Source organism: Melospiza georgiana, chromosome 27 (assembly GCF_028018845.1).
Source record: "Melospiza georgiana isolate bMelGeo1 chromosome 27, bMelGeo1.pri, whole genome shotgun sequence".
Taxonomy (NCBI): domain Eukaryota; kingdom Metazoa; phylum Chordata; class Aves; order Passeriformes; family Passerellidae; genus Melospiza; species Melospiza georgiana.
The window spans coordinates 6,643,397-6,662,821 of record NC_080456.1 but is presented as its reverse complement, the minus strand read 5'-3'; the positions used below and the strand labels follow the sequence as shown (position 1 = coordinate 6,662,821).

The 19,425-nt window shown below is 55.7% G+C and overlaps 2 protein-coding genes across 2 annotated transcripts; both read left to right on the top strand.

Moving 5' to 3' along the window:
• The first annotated feature begins 478 nt into the window (after positions 1-478).
• Positions 479-3,078, top strand: RBM7 (RNA binding motif protein 7). The gene is made up of 5 exons (XM_058041275.1): positions 479-595; positions 772-934; positions 1,375-1,477; positions 1,655-1,721; positions 2,004-3,078. Exons 1-5 carry the CDS (start codon positions 500-502, stop codon positions 2,391-2,393), a joined length of 819 nt encoding a protein of 272 aa, XP_057897258.1. The 5' UTR covers positions 479-499; the 3' UTR covers positions 2,394-3,078.
• Positions 3,079-3,243: 165 nt separating this feature from the next.
• REXO2 (RNA exonuclease 2) lies at positions 3,244-8,670 on the top strand. Its single transcript, XM_058041227.1, has 7 exons — positions 3,244-3,375; positions 3,479-3,562; positions 3,812-3,889; positions 6,328-6,439; positions 6,968-7,076; positions 7,298-7,351; positions 8,251-8,670. The coding sequence occupies exons 1-7, from the start codon at positions 3,244-3,246 to the stop codon at positions 8,378-8,380; spliced, it is 699 nt and encodes a 232-aa protein (XP_057897210.1). The 3' UTR covers positions 8,381-8,670.
• Positions 8,671-19,425: the final 10,755 nt, after the last annotated feature.

Genomic DNA, 19,425 nt, shown 5'->3' with positions numbered 1-19,425 from the left:
ACAAACCCCGGCACCGGCGGCCAGGCGGGACCGGGCGCAGCTCCTGACAGGGACGCGCTGTCGCGACAGCGGGGCCGCCGCACGTGCGGCATCAACGACTGTCCCGCGGCAAGCGGGGCTCATTGCCCATTATTCGTTAATTACAGGGGATCCCGGGGCCCGTCCCGCCCGGGTCCTGCGCCCACAGCAGCCGGTGGTGACGAGGCCCCGGTCCTGTCCACGTTCCCTTTCCCGTTGCCCTGCTGCCATGGCCCCGTCCCCGCTGCCATTGCCCTGTTCCCGTTCCCTTTGCCCCGTTCCCGTTCCCCCGTTCCTGTTCCCATTGCCCCGTTCCTGTTGCCCCCTTCCCGGTCCCGTTCCCCGCCCCGTCCCCGTGGCCCCGCCCCTGCCGGAAGGGGCGGCCCCCGCCCGCAAGTGACGGTGACGTCACGCGAAGCGCCGCGCGGGGCAGGGGGGGAGCAGCGGCTGGGGGCGCGCGCGCTCAGATCCCGGCGCGGCCATGGGGGCAGCGGCAGCCGAGGCGAACCGGACGCTCTTCGTGGGGAACCTGGACCCCAAGGTCACCGAGGAGCTCATCTTCGAGCTCTTCCACCAGGTACCGCCCGGCGCCCGCGCTGCGTGTCCCGGGGGAGGGCGCGGCGGGGGAGCCGCGGCCGCCATGGCCGGCGGGGCTACGGCGGCCGCCGCGGGACAGGGTTCGGCGGGGCGCACGTGCGCGGCGGCGGCCGCTGCCTCCTGGTGTTTGCATAACGCCTTCGCCCCCGGGGGCAGGCGGGGCCCGTGATCACCGTGAAGATCCCGAAGGACCGGGATGGACGGCCCAAGCAGTTCGCCTTCGTCAATTTCAAGCACGAGGAGTCGGTGCCGTACGGGCTGCGGCTGCTCAACGGGATCAAGCTGTACGGGCGGCCCATGCGCATCCAGTTCCGATCAGGTACCGGAGACACCTTCACCCCCTTTGCAGGGGGACGTGAACTGCTGTCAGCTGCCCTAGCCTGCAGCAGTCACGGGTAAATTGCAGGAGCCTCTCACCAAGGGAGGCTGCTTCCCTCTCATCCTCCTGTCCCTCATGGCCAGTGTAACCCCTTGGCTGAGCCTTCTCTGTGGGTTTTTATTGGATATTCCTGCAGCACCTCCAAGATCTGCTCTAAATTATACGAGCAGCAAAAATCGCATCTGATCGTGGTTAAATGAGGCACATTGGCTACAATATCTCTGCCCTTTCTGGTGGGAACTAAGATTGCAGTGCTTTTGCAGATCACTGACGAAACTTGAGAGCCAATTCAAAATGTGTTGATTTTCTGCAAGTTCACTTCACACCTCATTTCCTTAACTGGTGTTTGTGGGTCTCCTGAATTGTTTGTCTCTCTGCAGGGAGCAGTCATGCAGCCCAGGATATCAATCCATCCTGTTCCCAGCTCGGAGCTCCTGGCACCAGCCTTCCTGGGATGCCTCATCCAGCGTCCAACTGCAGCAGGTACGAGTGTGGCCAGCACAGGAGTGTGCAGTGGAGGCAGACATTGCATGGTTCACTGTGTTCCTGCCTACTTCCAAGGGCAGTTTGGTGTTTCCTTCCCGTGGAGGGAGCACCAGTGGGATGTAGATGCCCTGTTGTGTGTTTAAGGCTGACACTGCTGCTGTGTTTTCCCTGCAGGTATGAGAGGGTTCCAGATGGCATGGGCGCACCGGGGTACCCGTCGAGCCTGCAGAGACAAGCGGTGGTACGTGCACACTCACGGGCACAGCTGGTGGGAATACACTGCTGGAGGCCGGAATGGCACTTGCAGATGATGTGAAGCTCCTGGCACAGAAGGGGCCAGCTGGGAGGGCTCTGGGCGATGTAAGGGTCTGGTGTGAGCAGTGTGGGTTGGAGGAGGCTCCGGGCAGTGTAAAGGTTCTGGTGTGAGCACTGTGGGTTGGAGGCCAGCCCGGGGTTTGGTTCAGGCACTCCCCCAGGCAGTGAGCGTGCCACACCGAGCCCCCTGTCTGTGTTTCCCCTCCAGATGAACAGCGCGGCCCGGCAGCAGCCCCAGTTCGGGGGCAAGTACGGGGAGCAGCCCGGCTTTGCGCCTCCCGGCTACCCGCACTCGTTCCACGGCCTGCCCGGCTCCCCGGGGCCGCGGCGCCTGGAGGGGCCGCGCAAGGCCCGCCTGGGCGCCCACCCCTACGGCCCCGACGGGCGCCACTTCGGCCGCGAGCGCTTCGGGGACGGCGGCCCCGAGTACGGGCGTGGCAAGCGCGACGAGTACGGCTTCGAGGAGAGGGGCCACGAGGGTGAGCACCACTACCGAGGCCGCGAGGAGCACTACGAGGACAGGCACCGCGACGGCTGGAGCTACGAGCACCGCAGGGACAGCTACAGAGAGGCCAAGTGGCACTCGGCGCGCCACTGAGGGACTCGAGGGCAAAGCAAACGTGACCTGTTTCTCACTGAGAACATGTACAAACCCCCCAAACCCCCCCCAGTGAAGTCACCTTTTAGTGTTTGTAAAAATACCAGCAGAGCAGTCCTGCCAAACTCCGGTCTCAGTATTAAATGTGTTAACGCACACTTCAGGGCTTTTCACGGGGTAGGGAAGCCGTGGAGAAACCACCACACTGACATTGTGTCACAGATAAGTGCTGTTAGTATTTTTTTAGGAGAAAGGAACATCTGTGTCAGCTGGAAGGGTCTGGCATTTTAAGCAGAGTTGAGGTGGGACAGATGCTGCCTGACATCTGTAACATTCCTCATGTTTTTTATACAGTCGCAGAATCACATTTTGGTTTGGGTTGGTAGGTACATTAAAGATCACCTCACTCCAACCCCCTGCCAGAGGCAGGGACACCTTTCACCAGCCAGGCTGCTCAGAGCCCCATCCAGCCTGGCCTTGAACGCTTCCAGTGATGGAGCATCCACAATTTCTGTGCGTAACTTGTTACAGTTCCTAAGCACTCTCACAGTAAAGAATCTTTTCCTAATATGTAATCCGCACCTACTCTCTTTCAATATGAACCCATTCCCCGTTGTCCATTTAAAATACAGTATTGTTTTGAAGAACATTAAAAGTCTCCCTGGGGAAAGCCCCTGGGTGAACCTCCGCCTTTGAGGCCGGGGCAGCGGAGCTGCTCCGTGGCACCGGTAACGGCAGGAGCGCCCCCGGCCACCGTGGACTACATCTCCCAGCAGCCCTTGCGGCGCATCCACCCCTATGGAGCGTAGGCGGCCGCGCGGGGGTCGCCGGGAGCTGTAGTGCGGCGGCGATGCTGGGCGGCGGCCGCGCCGGCCTGGGCCGCCTGCGGATCTGCGCCGGGCGGTTGTGGCGGGGCCGGCGGAGGGCGGCGGCCATGGCCGGCGGCGACATGGGGCAGCGCATGGTCTGGGTGGACCTGGAGGTGCGGGGCGGCGGCGCGGGGCGGCGGGGGGCGCGGGGAAGCAGCGGACGGGACGGGGGGCGCGGGCCCCGGGCGCGCTGACGCTGCCGCTCGCCCCTGGCAGATGACGGGCCTGGACGTGGAGAAGGACCAGATCCTGGAGATGGCGTGTCTGATCACCGACTGCGACCTCAACGTGCTGGCCGAGGTGAGCCGCGCGGGCCCCGCGGGCAGTGCCGGCGATGCTGGAGCAAAGTAACGCCGGGGTCCCGGCTCCGGCCGCGCCGGGATCGCCGCTCGCACCGGGAGCGTGGGAGCGCACCGGAGCGCGGGGCTGCGTCACGGTGCGCGGTGTGCCTGCCGCCGGCGCTGCCCGCCTCCGCCTGCGCTCGGCACCCAACTTCCGCGGGCTCCTAAACTTGTTGTGCCATTACCTTGTGCTTCCCTTCCCCGCCAGGGCCCGAACCTGATCATCAACCAGCCCGACGAGCTGCTGGAGAGCATGTCCGAGTGGTGCAAGGAGCATCACGGGAAGGTAAAAACCCTGCTCGGCCTCGGCCGCCCCGGGAGCGACGGGCGATTCCGAGAGATGAGCTGCAGGGCGAGTGATGCTGAGAGATGAGCTGCAGCGCGAGTAATGCTGAGAGATGAGCTGCAGGGCGAGTGATGCTGAGAGATGAGCTGCAGCGCGAGTAATGCTGAGAGATGAGCTGCAGGGCGAGTAATGCTGAGAGATGAGCTGCAGGGCGAGTAATGCTGAGAGTTCGGCTGCAGCACGAGTAATGCTGAGAGATGAGCTGCAGCACGAGTAATGCTGAGAGATGAGCTGCAGGGCGAGTGATGCTGAGAGATGAGCTGCAGGGCGAGTAATGCTGAGAGTTCGGCTGCAGCACGAGTAATGCTGAGAGATGAGCTGCAGGGCGAGTAATGCTGAGAGATGAGCTGCAGCACGAGTAATGCTGAGAGTTTGGCTGCAGCACGAGTAATGCTGAGAGTTCGGCTGCAGCACGAGTAATGCTGAGAGATGAGCTGTAGAACGTGTAATTCTGAGAGATCAGATGCAGGACGTGTAATTCTGAGAGTTCGGCTGCTGGACGTGTAAATCCTGAGTGATCAGCTGCAGCACGTGTAGTTCTGAGCGATTAATTCTGATAGATCAGCGGCAGTGCAGCTGCCTCAGTAGGGACAATTCCTGTGCTGAGCAGTTCGCAGCCACACAGAGGGGTTCAAAGACAGGAGACAGTGTCTCTCTTATTTTGTATTGAGGAGCCTGTGTGGAGTGTTTTGCCCAAGGTCTCACGAGTCATCTGTGGCAGGGTTCAGGCTGCTCTCAGGGATCCTTAGCCTGCAGCTTCCAGCTTGCCTGAAGCAGCCTGTGCTTTGCAGCCTGGTTTCTGATAAGTTGGAAGAGTGCTGGAAGCTGCTCCCTGGTCTGGGAGCTGGAAGCATCAGCACAGCAGCAGCAGTGAGCTCCCCTGGGAGGGCTGGAGCAGGCAGAGGGGCAGAACAGGATCTGTCACTCAGGGATGTGCCTCCGGCTCACATCTCGCAGGGCAGGGGCTCAGCCTCCTTTCTCCCAGGGGGACAATTGGGGTTTGGTTCCTTGGTCCCCACACAGAGCTGCTGGCCACCTCCTGCCTCTGTGGGAGCCCTGGTGCAGGCTGGGCTGGGTTCAAATTCTGACAGCTCCTCCTGATGGGGTCTTGCATAAAACAATTCAAAATCATTCCAGTGGGGAAGGGGGAGGTCGAGCTTGAATGCCTGAATAAGAACAGGTGCAGGATTGGTGCAGAACAGTCCAGAGCCAGTCAAAGGCAGATTTCTCCCTGTGGACTCTGGTGCATGTTTACAGGACTCCAGGCTTTTGCCTGTCCCCTCAGCCCTGTAGGCCTTGTGGATTTTTTAACTGAAAGCTTCACTTTTGCAGCAAGAGATTATTTTTAGTTCTTTAGGCCACCAAAGAAAGGTTCCTTTTTGCCAGCAGCAAGAGAGCAAATGGATTTTCCAGTCCCTGATGATGAATTGAAATTCAAGTTAGTTTTCAATTAAGGGCTGAAGTTTTAAGACATCCATAACCCCCCTCTCCTCCCCCTTCGGCATCTTGCTCTCCCTGGGAAGAATTAGCAAGAGTTTGAGAAATGAATATTAATTTACTGTGATGGGTGCTTCTCCCTGCCCCAGTCGAGGATTCCAGCTCAGCCTCGGCTCAGGAGTGAATTGGAGATGGAAGCATGCGTCCTTGCTGCTCCTGAGGAGCTACTTATTTTTAATTGACTAAGAGAAGAGAAGCAATTAGAATATAGATGAAAATGCTGCCACATAATGAATTTTTTAACCACCACTTGGATCTGTCAAGTAGATTTTTGCTGCACAGTCGTGGAAATATATAGCGTAGCCAGATGGAAATAAATCACTGAGAACACTTGGAGAGGATTTGACATTTAGCAATTGAAAAAAAAAAAAAACAGGGAGGAACTTTTCTGATTTATAGGAATCTTGATGAAGCCTGAAGGCAGGATCCTGTTTATTTGTGTTCACTGGTAGCTGCTGCTCCCTGCTGGGGAGGTGAGGGCCTCTCCTGGAGCAGGGATGTGCGGGGAGGTAGCGCTCTGCTGGCTCAAGCATGTGCAGGTGGATCAACAACGCCTCACATCTTGGTAACTGGAAAGAGCTCTGAGCAAAGGAATCAAAAAAAGGGAAGGAAAACGTCCCAAACCACGCAGGAAGGTCAGTGCTGTCAGCACTGTTTACCTGCCTTGGATTTCCTTCCCAAGCAGGAGGTCCCTGGGGAGAGCAGAGGCTGGGGGTGCCCCAGGCACTGAGATGCAGAGTCCAGGAGGCACCTGGGGGACCAGCAGCACTCCAAGGGCTGACCTTTCACTGCAGAGTTAAACATTTACCTGAGAGCTGGAGCGTTCCTGGCAGTGTCTGTGACAGGGTGTTTCTGATTTATGGCTTGGCTCTGTTTTGCAGTCTGGCCTTACTAAGGCGGTGAAGGAGAGTAAAATCTCGCTGCAGCAGGCAGAGTACGAGTTCCTGTCCTTCGTGCGGCAGCAGACACCCCCAGGGCTCTGTCCTCTCGCAGGTGAGGCACCTTCTGTCTGCACATCATCCATCCCTCCTGCACTCCCTGCAGCCCCTGGCACGTGGAGCAGGCATGGGTTCCTCTTCTGTGCTCTGTTCCTCCCTGGCTATGCAGCCAAAGGCTGAATAAGGATCTTCCAGGTGTCCTGTTACCCAGAATTTCATATATTTAATATATTTCATATATGATCTTGGGACAGGTGCTGAGTGGAATTAATACCAATGGCCACTTTCACTTGGCAAAAAACCCGATGTTGGCACAATTCTGTGATATTTATCTGCGTGACACAAATTGTGGGAGTAGTAACAGAAGAATTACTAGAGGTATTAGTGTTAAACCCCGTGTGATCCTGCAATGAAAATCTGACAAACCTTTACAATCATATTTGCTAGAAAATGGGATAAATGAGCTGCTTGTGAATGGCTTTTCTTCCCCTGTGATCTCTCCCAGCTCGCTCCGCCTGCCGCTCGTTTCCATGTTGTTCTGTTTTCTTCTGTTTGAAGAAACATCTTGTTTGTGTCTTTGTAGGTAACTCTGTTCATGCAGATAAGAAATTCCTTGACAAATACATGCCACAGTTCATGAGGCACCTTCATTACAGGATCATTGATGTGAGCACTGTCAAGGAGCTTTGCAGGTGAGTGTTCCCCCAGTTAAGTGGTTTGAGAGGTACCCCTGGGGTGCCCATTTGTGGTGCTGGGGCTCTGCAGATCAAGCAGGGGGACTGGCAGGGCCGTGGCTTCTCTGGGTGTCAGTGAAACCAGGGTTCCTTCACCAGGTGTAACAAACCCACAGCAGCCACCAGGCATGCCTTTGGATCCCAGCTTTCTTTCTAAGTGGCAATTCTTGTGCTCACAGGCGCTGGTATCCGGAGGAATACGAGTTTGCACCAAAGAAGGCTGCTTCTCACAGGTGAGCTCTGTGCCTCCGTCCCTGACAGCAGGGCTGGTCCTGCAGAGAACTCTGCTCTTCCTGAGCAGGATATGGGGCTCCCTGTGAATTCCAGCCTCCTGGGGCTGATGCAGGTGGAGATGGCTTCTGCACCCTGTCAGATGTTTGAATTCTCCTGTCCAAAGCCTAGATAGCGTAGGGAAAGGGATTATTAAAACCCAGAGAACCAGAAGTTTCCTCAGCCCTTCTGTTTCACTCTGCTCTTCAAAGTGCATGTTTGTTGACCATGCAAACAGTCACTTAATGGGGGTTATCTGCCCTTTTTTTGGGCAGAGGTGGTCACAGAAACACAAAAATTTCAGAACTGTGAATGGAGGGGTGAGAGTCCTGCTCGTGCCTATTTCCTGAGCTTGGAATATGCCAGAGAGGTGGCAGGAAGGAGCCAGGGAGCCTCTGTGGCTGCACTCTGATGTGCCCATGCTGGGCAGGAGGGAGGCTCTGGTGCACACGCAGGAGGAGGAGGAGGGCTGGCTGCCACAGGGGTCCTGGCTGAAGCCGTGGTTGATGTGCTGCTGCAGGGAGCTGAGCCCTGAGCGTGCCCTGGCTGGAGCTGGGCAGCTCTCTGGAGCCCTGGCTCTTCCCTCGGGTGGAATTGTTTCTGACAGCCAACGCTGGTTTCCAGCAGCTGCGTCCCAGGCTGACATACACTAATCAGCTGTGAGTTACTCCCTGCCACCTTGGCACCACTGGACTTTTATTGCTTCCCTGAGACAATGAGTGTTATTTTCATGCCTGACAGATGCACCTTCCTGTGCATCAGTTTGGTTTCCTGCAGCCTGGAGGTTTTCAGCGGCATTAGGATGTGGGCATAGCTGGAGATGTACCCCGGCTCTTTGAAACCCTCCTTAATTCTCTTTCAGAGCACTTGATGACATCAGGGAAAGCATCAAAGAACTCCAGTTCTACAGAGACCACATCTTCAAGAGGAAAACGGATGAGAAGAAAAGGAAACTGATTGAGAATGGGGAAAGTGACAAAGCTGCCAGCTGATTTCCCCTCCCGCCACACCAGCCCGTAGCACACACTAGATGCGTCTCCTGGTTTTCTTTTGTTTGCCAGTCTCTTGGGAAGCTGCCCCCTGGGTTACCTTGTTTCTTACCAGCTGTTCAATGCAGACAGAAGCCTGAGTTGCTGCTGCTTTTCAGTTTGAGCGGGGAATGGGCACGCTGGGCCTCGGCAGCGCCGGGCTCGGATGTTCAGGTAAAACACGCTGTTTGATACTCCTTGCACCTGCTTTTGGGTGCAGTCTTTCACGACACAATAAAACAGGTCAGTTGAAAGATGGTGGTTTTGGACAGCCTTTCTTTGGTGCTCCCCACGCTGCTGCTGCTCCCCTGGGCTGTCCTGGAGCGGGAGCTGCCGGCCCACGAAGCGGAGGGTGCAATGGAGCGCGGGCGTGCAGCTCCCAGGCATGTTTTTATTATGGGCATTAATAATAACGGCCATCCAGGGCTTCTCAATCCTGCTGATTGTTGGAACACCTGCTCTGCCAGCCCTGGGAATGACTGTTATTGCAGAGAGGCCGTTAAAATGGTTAATGGGGCAAATAAATGAGTCTGTGAAATGTCTCTCTCCTGTGTCACCAACTCCCAGGTAAGTTGGCAATTCCAGAGAGGTTGGGCAGGCTTGGAGCAGGGCAGAGCTGAGGGACGTCCCTGCACAGGGTTATCCACCACAGGCAGCACCTGCAGAGATGCCTGGGGGCATCCCTGTGGGGCTGCTGGGGCCCTGGGATGTGTTGGAGCTGAGGATGCACGGTTCACCCTTGTCCCAGCAGCTCCCCAGACCCACATCACGGCCTCGTGCCACCAGAATTCACTTTGTCTTTCATTTCCATGTTGTTAGTTTTCCTTCCTTCCTTTGACTTCTTTCTGACCTACTTCTGCTTTTCATATTTTATTCCTTGTTAAGATGCTTTTGTTTTTCTCGAAACATTTTTTAAGGAAAATATGCCACCTGCATTTATACATTTTTAAATATTGTTTATTCTTGCTTCTGAAGTAACGGTGCCGTATGGAGGATTTTTATCTCGTCTCCTGTGTTATGCAATAGCATTCGTGGTTCTCTGTGCTGGCATCGTTTGAGGTTCCATTTTAGTACAAATTTGTCACGCACTTGGCAGAGCACAGATAAACCCCCCCAAAGCGGGTGTTATTTTGGGCTGGAAACAAAGTTCCCTCCTGCAGCAGGGGCTGGGGGGAGGAACAGCAAGGACCCTCTGGCTTAGCACCGTTCCCTTCTGTAGGAGCACTCACAGCAGCTGTTTCCATGCTCTGAAAGCTCCTCAGCATCACTCAGCGCGGAGGCTCCAGATACAGGGAGGCAAATAACTCTCTTTTTGGATGGGGTAGTTAAAAAAATCCCTCCAAGGCAAATACAGAGTGTGTCGGGAGCCCTTGGCTCCACCCGTTACGACTTGTGGAGGTGTTTAACAGCGCATTAAACCTGCGGCTCCACCTGGGTTTGTGCTCCCGTTGGGAACAGGAGTCCCCACCGCTCCAGTCCTGCCAGCACGGAGAGTTTCCCGTGTGGAAACTCCTTCCAGACATGAGCCATAAGAGCCTCCCACGATGGCAAAAAGAGCAGCCAGTTATCCCTCCCTCCTTCCCTTCCTCCCTCCTTCATCTTTTCTCTGCCCTTCCCTGCACCTCTCCATCAATCCGCACTGCACTGTTTGGGTGCAAACCACAGAAATCATGAAAAACAACGGCTCATGCTACACTTCTGCCCACCTTCAATGTGGTCTGCTCCCATTCTCTCTCTTTAGAGAAGTCCTCCTGCTCCAGGCGCAGCTGCTGGCTCCACCACAAAGGGCCAGAGCAGCTTCTGCCCTCTGGGAGCTGCGGCACACACGGCACACGCCTTGGGATGAGGCAGTGGCCCTGGAGCAGCATTCCCGGTGCGCTGGGGCAGAGCTGGCTGCCCAGGGATGGCAGGGATGTGCTGGGCACACTCTGAGCCCGCCCTGGCACCGCTGCCAGCGCTGCCCACTGGCCCTGGGCGCCGCCGGGTGCAGCTGCAGCGCCTCAAGGTCGCTGCAGAGAGCCCGGAATAGAAAACCTTCAGACGCGATTTTTGTCTCTTTTTTTCCTCCCACTGCCGCTGATGATACCCTTTTACTGGAATAACTCTCTCCTGCTGACAGATAAGCTTTTAGGGTAGTGAAATCTCTGTGACACTTTAAGTGCCCTAAATGACAAAACAAGGACGTGCAAGATTACCCCGTGAAACACAACTTGTCACGAGTTGCCGCAGCCCCCACGGGGACAGGGCAGGCCCAGGACTGTCCCTCCAGCGGGACAGAGAGCAGGACAGGGTGAGCGGAGCAAAGGCAGGGAAAGGGGCAAAGCGGGGCCGGTGTGAGCGCGGCCTCCCAGGCCGTGGGCACGGGGGTCCCTCTGGAATTGGGGATTTGTGTCTCTGCCTGCTGCCCGCTGATGGATGGGATCCAAATGGCCATAAATTGCCGGTGCTGCTGCAATGTTCCATCCCCTGCCGGAGCTGTGCGGGGCACGGGCTGCCAGTCAGCTGCCAGGGAGGGAGAGGTGACAGCCAGGGACAGCCATTCCCCAGCACTAACTGCAGCCGAGGGGCATAAATGGGGGATAATGGTGTGAGAGGGCCCAGCAGACGCCGTGTTTTGGGAAAGAAAACGATCATCTGGTGAGTCAAGCGGCACCTACTGACCCCTCAGCTCTGGCACTCAGGGCAGGCTACAGATGCAAATCCCTCTGCTTTCCCAAGACCAGGCTCAAGACCTCTTTCCTGGGAAATCTGGGGGAACTCTGTTCTGAAAATCCACGCAGCCTGTGTGAGGGCACAGCTTGGGAAGCTGCCCAGCACCTTCCCCAGACAGAGAGCTCTCCTGCCCTGCACTTGCAAGGCAATGAAATTGGTGTCTGCTCCCGCCCCAACAGACAAGGCCGGAGGGAGGATCACGCTCTCCAAACTTTGCAGAAGGGAAATGAAGCGCCGAGAGATGAAGTGACCTCCTTAAGGTCGCATGGGGAATTTGTAGCAGAGCCAAGAACTGAGCTGAGATCTCCAGGGTCCTCATCTACTTCTTCCACTGTAAGTTATTCCTTCCACTTTCCCTCCAGCCAAGTTAAAAATAAAACTGGGTTTCATGTCCCTTTGGCTGCGACGTGACTCCAGTGCAGAGTCTGGGCCATGAGCTGCCAGGGCTGCAGCGCCAAGGATGAGCCTGGCTCTCTGCAGTGCCCACTCTTGGGGGGATGGCTGCATGCATGGGTATATATTGGTGTGCATACATATTAGTTATGTGGCACTTTCTGCCTCATAATTAAATGGAACCTCTTCATAGGCCCCTTTGAAGCAAATCTCTGTTGGTTCAGAGAAACTTTCATCGCCAGCCAGCGCTCTGCGTGTTTGTTCTCATTGTTTCTGCCAGCCGGAATAGAGCTCCTCACAACGACAGAGAGGGCGGCTCGGGATCCCCAGTGCCACCACAGGCAGCGCCCAGCCCTTTCAGGAGGGGAGATGCCTGCAGTGGTGTCTGCAGTGAGCCCCCAGCGTGTCCCGAGGGCTGGGCAGCACTGTGGAGCGCTCCCCCGCTGTCCTCACTGCTGGCTCTGGATGTCTCTATCCCTCAATGTCCCCACCAGCCCTCCAACCTGTTGCATGCTTCCACGTTCTGTGCCCTGCTCCCCAGCAGCCCCGGCAGGAGCTGCCTTTTGCAGCAGGAGCCCCGGGGCGGTGGATGCTCATCGCCAGGTGTACCTGCAGTGCCCTTGCCTTTCCCTGGGCAGGTTCGGACACTCCACCCGCTGCTCGGTAACACCCAGAGCCGCCCCCAGCCCGTCCTGGGCTGCCGTTCCCCGGCGGCAGCGCTGCCGTTCCCGCATTGGTCTTGTGGTGTCTCCCGAGCACCGGAGCTGCGAGCGGAGCTGCGGCAGGAGGAGCGGCTGCGGGATGGAGCCGGGCCGGGGCGGGGATGCTGCACGGAGCCGCGCTTCCCTTGGGCAGCCTGGGTGTTTTCACTGCTCCGGCAGTCAGAGGGAGCTCTGAAGGGTACAAGGTACCTCTCTAATAATCCCTTGTTTCCAGGGGGAAGGAGAGTTTCCTGCAGGTATTTGATTGTTTGTGCTTGTTTCCAGGGGGGACAAGAAGCCCTGGCCGAATCCCCCTGTAGGAATCTGTGCAAGCCCAGGACTCACGGCATGTTCAGCACAGAATCCACCTCTCTGATTCCCCACGATTGGTGGCACACGCTTGGTGCTGTCACTCCGGCCTTCTCCCCCACCTCGGGTCCGTGTCCAGGGCAGCAGTGCAGATTTTGGGATGATGTTTTTGGGATGATGTTTTGGGATGATGTTTTTGGTCCGTGAGCCCCTGCAGGGGTCAGGCTGGCTGGGCCCCGTGGCAGGTGCCAGCTGAGGAGCAAACCCAGAGCCCCACAGCCCCTGGAGAACAGCACGGCACAGAGAATCCTGTTCCCAGCCCAGGCTCACCCGGGGCAGCGTGGACAGGGCCAGCCTGGCTCATCAGGGTGGGCAGAGCAGGGAGAGGCGAATCCCCCAGCCAGGACAAAGGTGATAAGGAAGGGACAGGAGGGGAATGCACTCCTGCATGGCTCCGAGCAGCAGCGCTGCATGCACTGCAGGCACCATGGAGAAGGGATCCTGCTCTGCTGGTTCTGACCATGCCACGTCCCAGCTCACTGCAATGGATCTGCTTTCATGTCAGGCAGCAAAAATGCGAACAATATGTTCTGGGACAATTATTTCCCTTTCCAGAGGGACAAAGTGACTTGTCTCGAGGTCCTTTCCGTGCCCTCTGCTCCGTGCTCTAATTGCCCCAAGATGCTCTACCTGGAGAGAGCCTTAATACATAATTATATACCATTAGCAATGAGAATAACATGACAACTGCTTTGGATAATCACGGCGAGCACCGTTCCTGCCAGTCTCCTAGCTACCACAGCACACACGTATTGGGCTCAATTTGTACAAGAGGGCATTTTGGAGGAATTATCTGAAGCTGGAAATAAGAACAGCAGACACACAGTCCTGGTTTCATGGGACTGAGATGGAAAGCAATGGGGAAATTCACTGCAAAGGCAAATCAACTAGTAGGATTTTTAATTTTTTAAACCCACCCTCATTAAGAGCAGAGGGTGTGTAGCCCAAAGGAAGCCTTCAGAAGATTGCAGATGCTCTCTGCCTGGAGATCGTGTGGTATCTGGTGTTGATTTAAAGACTCTGGGAAGCTGCACTGCCATCCCTAGGTAAACTGTTCCCATGTTTTATGACCAGGCTGCTAAGAATTTGTCCCGTATTTCTTGCCTGAATTTGTCTTTCTTTCATTCCTAACCACTAAGGATCATTTTGCCTTTCCCTGTCCCTCTGCCCAGCGACACACCATCAGGATTTCCCTCTCTCTGGGAAGGCATGGCAGTGCCAGCTCTCCCTCAGCCAATCCTGTCAGCACACCTCATGCCTTTGCTTCTCTTCTTACTGACCTCCAGAGCTGTGTATCGCCATTTTCTAGAATTCATCCTTACAACTCCAGCGTGTAAACCTCCACTTAAACGCTGCGGCGAAATGCCCAAGTCTTTCTTCTAAAACTAAAATCATCTTTCTTGCCTGAAGCACCACAGCAGCTCCTGGCTCCCATCTCACCTTCCCCCAGGACTCCCTGCTTTGTCCCCCCCACAGCAGGACCAGGTTTTAATCCATCAGGACAGCGAGAATCACGCCATCACACTGCCCTGGGACGTTGGGAGGCTGCTGCTCACGGTGATGCTGCAGGACCGGGTGCTCCTTGGTGCTGGTGCTTGCCCCAGGAGCAGAGCCCATGGCAGTGAGCTGCCCCCATCCCTCCCTGCCCAGGGCAGGGTCCAGCCTGGCCCTCGTGCCCTGCAGGATGTCCCTGGCTCCCTCCTGCTCCCCCAGCCCTTCCCTCTGACGTGTTTTTCAGCCTGAAGGACAGCACTGTCAACCTGTCCCTGGAGGATGAGGAAAAGCAAACAGGAACCTTGGGAGGTGCTCCGAGTGCCAAGGACAAGGCTGGCTGCTGCCAAGGTCACAGGCAGGAGGATATTCATCTTCATTCCTCACCATCTCCGTCCAGCCCAGCCGGAGAGAATCGAGCTGCTTCCGCTGCACGTGTTTAAAGGATGAGGGAGCACAGGATGGTTCAAGAGGAGATTGCTTCATAAGACAATGGCTGAGCTGATAATGCCAGCTAAAGTTGGGCCACCGGGGACCTCTTACAATTTTAAGATCCAATCAACTTTAAAATATTACTGTCTCAGGCAGGCGACAAGTCTTGGAGCAGAAAACAAGCGATCCTGTTTTATTTACGGAGGAAAGGATGTTCTCCCTGTCCTCACCCACATGTTGAAATATTAATGGTGTTTGTCTGCGTAGCTGTGTTAACATCACATTTCCAGAGCTCAAGCTATAAAAGCTCTGGTTAAAACACTTAAAGCCATGATGCTGGCTGCCCTGGAGAAATGGACAGCAGGGATGCAGAGGGCAGGGGCAGCAAGGACACGAAGGAATGCCTCAGGGAGAGGCTGCAGTCAGGAGGGTCTGTGTCTGAATCCCCCTCTCCTCCCAGTGAAACCTCTGACTCCATCACCTTCCTGGTGGCCAGGTCACTGCTCTGGAGCAGCTGGTCCAGCACCAGCAGATGCCCAGCCTTTGAGTTAACTGTGACCTTGGCTTAGAAACTCTGAAATTTCCAGGTGCACCTGACCTCCTTCACCCCTGGGAGCTGCCATGGGGCAATTACACAAATCCCTGCAAGGCTCAAGCGTTGCCTGCAGGAGCTGAGCTTGGGAGCAGCCCAGCAGCTGTGCTCTGGGGCTGGGCTGGCTGTGCTGCCGCCCTGTTGGGATGCTGACAGAGAGCAGGAGCTCCTGCAGCCAGCCTGAGTGCTGGGTCTGGCTCTGCTGTCTGGGAAGCGCTGGTGTGACACCTCATCACTCTGCCTTAGCCCGTGGCCACAGCGGGACGGCAGCACTGAGGACTGCATTGTACGTTTTATCATAAACACAAAAGCAACAACTAGCACAGATTCTTAATAAAAATGAGTCTCTGGCGCCCGTGCAGAGCGCCAGTTAAGCATTGTGCCATCAAGCAATTTGCAGCGCCTGCACACGCGATCGTGCAAATGTCCCCAAAGTGCCCCGTGGAAAAGTCAATAACATCAATAAAATCAACAACAAATAAAAGCAGCCTGGCTCAGCAGCAAGCTCTGTTCACAGGGAACATCTCAGCGACCTTTTGAACAGGCTCAGTGTGAGAAGCATCCCCACGTGCGGGGAGGACGGGCGCTCTCCTCCCTGAGAGCAGCTCTGTGACAAACACTGCCCAAAGACAGAGCCACAGCGTCGCCCTGGGCCTGCTGTCTGCCCCACAGCAGCCTTCAGATGGCCAGCAGCCTTCTGCACTGAGCATCCCTGGCACCCTAACAGCACCCAGCCATCCCTGGTGTCTCCAGGAACCATCATGACAGAAGCAATAGGTCAGAGCCACTTTTGCAACCTGCTGCCCTTTGTTGGGATATAAAACACCTCTCCCCCAACTCTTATCCTCTCCCGTGTTGTGTGACACAGCCCTCCTCTTCCCACCTGCCAGGACCTGTGCTCTAAGTCATGCACCTTCTTTTATTATGTGCCCATTCATCCATCCCTGAAATTCACATTCCTCTTCCTTTATGAAGAATTAACTTGTTGAAGCTGATTTATGAAGACTGGCAGGCACCTGTGCTGGAGCAGGGCTCTAATACGTTCATCATGAAGTCCTGTAGTTATTCCTAAAAGAGCTCATGTTAATGCCTCACATTAAAATTCATACTTTATTTTTACATAACTAGATGACTCTCTGCAATCTTTAAGATATGCCCTTCAGAACCTGGATTTCTCTTTCTTTTTTTAAATTCCTTTTTTTGCGAGGGCTGGAAGCAGCGCAGTGACAGCTCCTCATAAACAGGGGCTGGCACTGGTGCCGGGTGGCAGGTCGCGTGCTCGCTGCGCGTTGTGTGCCTCGGGTCTGACTGACAGCGAGGCCTCGCCGAGGCGCATCCTCCGTCAAACACAACTCGCTTTTGTTAGCGCAAAACCAGAACCGTTTTCCTTTGGAACATCACCTCTCCCAACCTGCTTTTGCTGACAGGAGCCAGCTTGCCCTGGAGAAGCAGCGGGTTGAGCTCTGCCCTTGTGGAAGAGCCTTCAGCAGGCGAGGGGCGAGTGGAGCTGGAGCGGGCGCGGGGGAGCAGCTCCCAGGGAGCCTTTGGAGGCTCTGATGGGCGTGAAAGGGGAGCTGCAGGGGGCAAAGGCCTCAATTGTTTGGTGGGAACATTTTTCCCCCTTTCAATCCAGTGCGTTTCACTCCCTGGTAGAAACAAATCTGCTGGAACCCACTGAAGTTGGCGCAGGTTCAGCTCAAAATTTAATTGCCCTCCAAACGCCGCTGGCCAAACTCGAGCGCAGCCTCACGCCCCCCGTTTTCCTGACGTGTTTCCCTCTGGATGGCAGGCACACCTGGGGATGGCCAGGGACCCCCGGCACGGTGGGAGGGGGTGCTGGCAGCGTTCAGGGCTCTCTGTGCCCTGCCCACGCAGCTCAGAGCCAGCCCTGCGGGGAGGCGTTGGTGGAACAAAGCTCTGCCAGCACACCCAGCACTGCTCTGCAGAGCATAATTGACCACTGAAAGCCTGAGCTACAGCTCTAATTTGATAGGACTGCAATAAATTGTGTTCCTTGCTCTCAGATGCAGAGAGAGAAAGAAAAGGAGTGGGAAAGTTAATCTGGGTTTTTTTTTTTTCACACCACTGCAGCAGAAAAACCTTGTCCCTTGTTATTGTTTATGTTCAGAGCAGACTGCTGTGTTGGAAACACACACGGATGATCCCTGCCCCAAAGAAGGTCTGTCCTCAGCCAGGCAGACACACAGGCCATCTGTGGCATAGCTGTGGCACAACTTTTGGCTTTCTCTGAGGGATGTGGGCTTGGAGGAGCTGAGCAGTCAGGATGGCTCTGGGCAGGAGGGGCCACGCTAAGTTCGCCACTAGCATTGGCCATTGTCCAGGCCATCAGGGAGGGAGTGGATATCTTAATCCTGCTCCCACCCTGGATCTGGTCCAAGACAGACTGAAGGCAGTGGAAATCTTCCCGTTGCTGCCCTGGGCTTCCAGCCAGACGGGCAGTGGCGTATGGAGTTCCTGGGACAGAGACAGAAAGACAGACGGAAAGCCCCAGCAGAGCTGCTGTGTGGCTCCAGTGTGAATGCACAAGCAGCTTTCGCTGCAAAGGGGACACAAAGCCCTTAACAGGACTGCCACTGCCCCGTGGGGAAAACTTTCCCTCGGGATCCCGGCGTTGCTCAGCAATGTTCCTCTGAGCATCCCTGGCAGCGCGCCCCCGAGCCACGTCCCCTCTGCCCAGCAGTGCCCCCCAGCCCAGCCCTGTGGGACAGGACACGGCACAGCCCCGCAGCACGGCCGGGACAGATCTGCTCTCCGTTATTTATCTGTTTCTGCGGGGTGGTACAGAAGATGACAGCTCATAAACTGCCTGCCAGCGCCCTCCCTCCCGTGTCCTTTGAAGCGCTGCTTTGAGCCCGCTCTGTTTATTGTGTGCTGCGCAGCTCACGCCTTGCCACTGACATAAATTACAGAGCACGAGGAGAGAGAAAAGCAGGGAGATAATGCAAAATGCCCTCCCAAGTAACTTTGCTAATTAAACCAGCTCTGAAGCCTTCCCAAACACCCCCATGTTGTGACAAGATGAACAGCACATTCCAGGGAAACTATTAAATTTATATTGTGTAGGTAAAGTTCAAACGAGACCATTGTTGGTTGATAGCTGAAAATGAGCCAGCATGTGCCCAGGGGGGCAAGAAGCCATTGGCATTTTGGCTTGTGCCAGCAATATTGTGGCCATCAGGAGCAGGACAGTGACTGTAACCGTGGGCTCAGCCCTGCTGAGGCCATGCCTTGAGTGCTGGGGGCAGTTTGGGACCTCTCACAACAAGACAGACACTGTGGTGCTGGATTGTGTCCAGAGAAGGGCAGAGGAGCTGGGAACATGCTTAGTGGGGACATTGCGGTGCTGGGCTAATGGTTAGACTCCATCTTAATGGTAATTTACCACCCAAACACTTCTCTCAGTCTATGATTTCCTTCCCATTGCCCTTATGCCAGAGGGGGCAATCCTTTGGGACATCCCCGAGGCAGAGGGATCCCTCTGAGCCTGGGTTGTGTCTCCTGCTCTCCCCAAGACACCCAGAGACCGAGCAAACACAGCCCTGCTGGGATTCTGCCTGGGTTACAGCAACAGCACCAAGGCTTCAGGCTGTGCCAGCACGGCCTGTGAAATGGGAACTCACTACCCTAACAAGAATAATATTCCTTGCAGAGGTTCACGCGCTGCTGCAATTGAGTTATGAAACACCACGAGGATCAGGTGGACTTTGCAGGAGCTGCTCTTCTCCTGGAGCACTTTTTCATTGTCTTTAGCTAAAATAACCTTTCAGAAAGCAGGAGCAGCATCCTCCTCCCCCTCAGCCCTCCAGTCACTGTCCTTCGCTGAACATTGATTTTTGCACTGCTCCTCATTTTTCCTGCCCTGGAAATGAATATGACTATGTATTCCTGCAGAGATGGTAGAAAAGAGGCGGCGAAGGCAGAGATGTCTGCACGACCACGAGGTCAAACTGGTCCAGCTTCTGGGAGTCCTTACAAGAGGCTCCAAGCTGCCCTGTCTCAGGCACTTTAAATTCAAGACATTGATAGCTGGAAAAGCAGGATTCTCAATGCTGGAGTGGAGGAGAAGAGTGTGACCCTGTGCCAGGGAGCCCCGCGCTGGGGTGACAGCGACCTGCCCCCATTAGCTCATCATTTGCGGGTGGTTATATCGCATTGATGGGTGGCCATCATTTGCCACGACTAATTAGCCACCCGGCCCCTGGAGCTCTCTGGCTGCTATTTTAAATCACTGTTCCCTCTAAGCAAACAGCAGAGAGAAGCAACTTCCAGGCCCCACTCAGCCGGAGAAGCTGGAAAGA

Bases quoted from the DNA above. Each gene is read 5' to 3' on its own strand.
- RBM7 (XM_058041275.1), top strand. From the start codon at position 500: ATGGGGGCAGCGGCAGCCGAGGCGAACCGGACGCTCTTCGTGGGGAAC. The intron at 935-1,374 runs GTACCGGAGACA...GTCTCTCTGCAG, and splicing joins GCGCATCCAGTTCCGATCAG to GGAGCAGTCATGCAGCCCAG. The intron at 1,478-1,654 runs GTACGAGTGTGG...TTTTCCCTGCAG, and splicing joins CCAGCGTCCAACTGCAGCAG to GTATGAGAGGGTTCCAGATG.
- REXO2 (XM_058041227.1), top strand. From the start codon at position 3,244: ATGCTGGGCGGCGGCCGCGCCGGCCTGGGCCGCCTGCGGATCTGCGCC. The intron at 6,440-6,967 runs GTGAGGCACCTT...GTGTCTTTGTAG, and splicing joins AGGGCTCTGTCCTCTCGCAG to GTAACTCTGTTCATGCAGAT. The intron at 7,352-8,250 runs GTGAGCTCTGTG...ATTCTCTTTCAG, and splicing joins AAGAAGGCTGCTTCTCACAG to AGCACTTGATGACATCAGGG.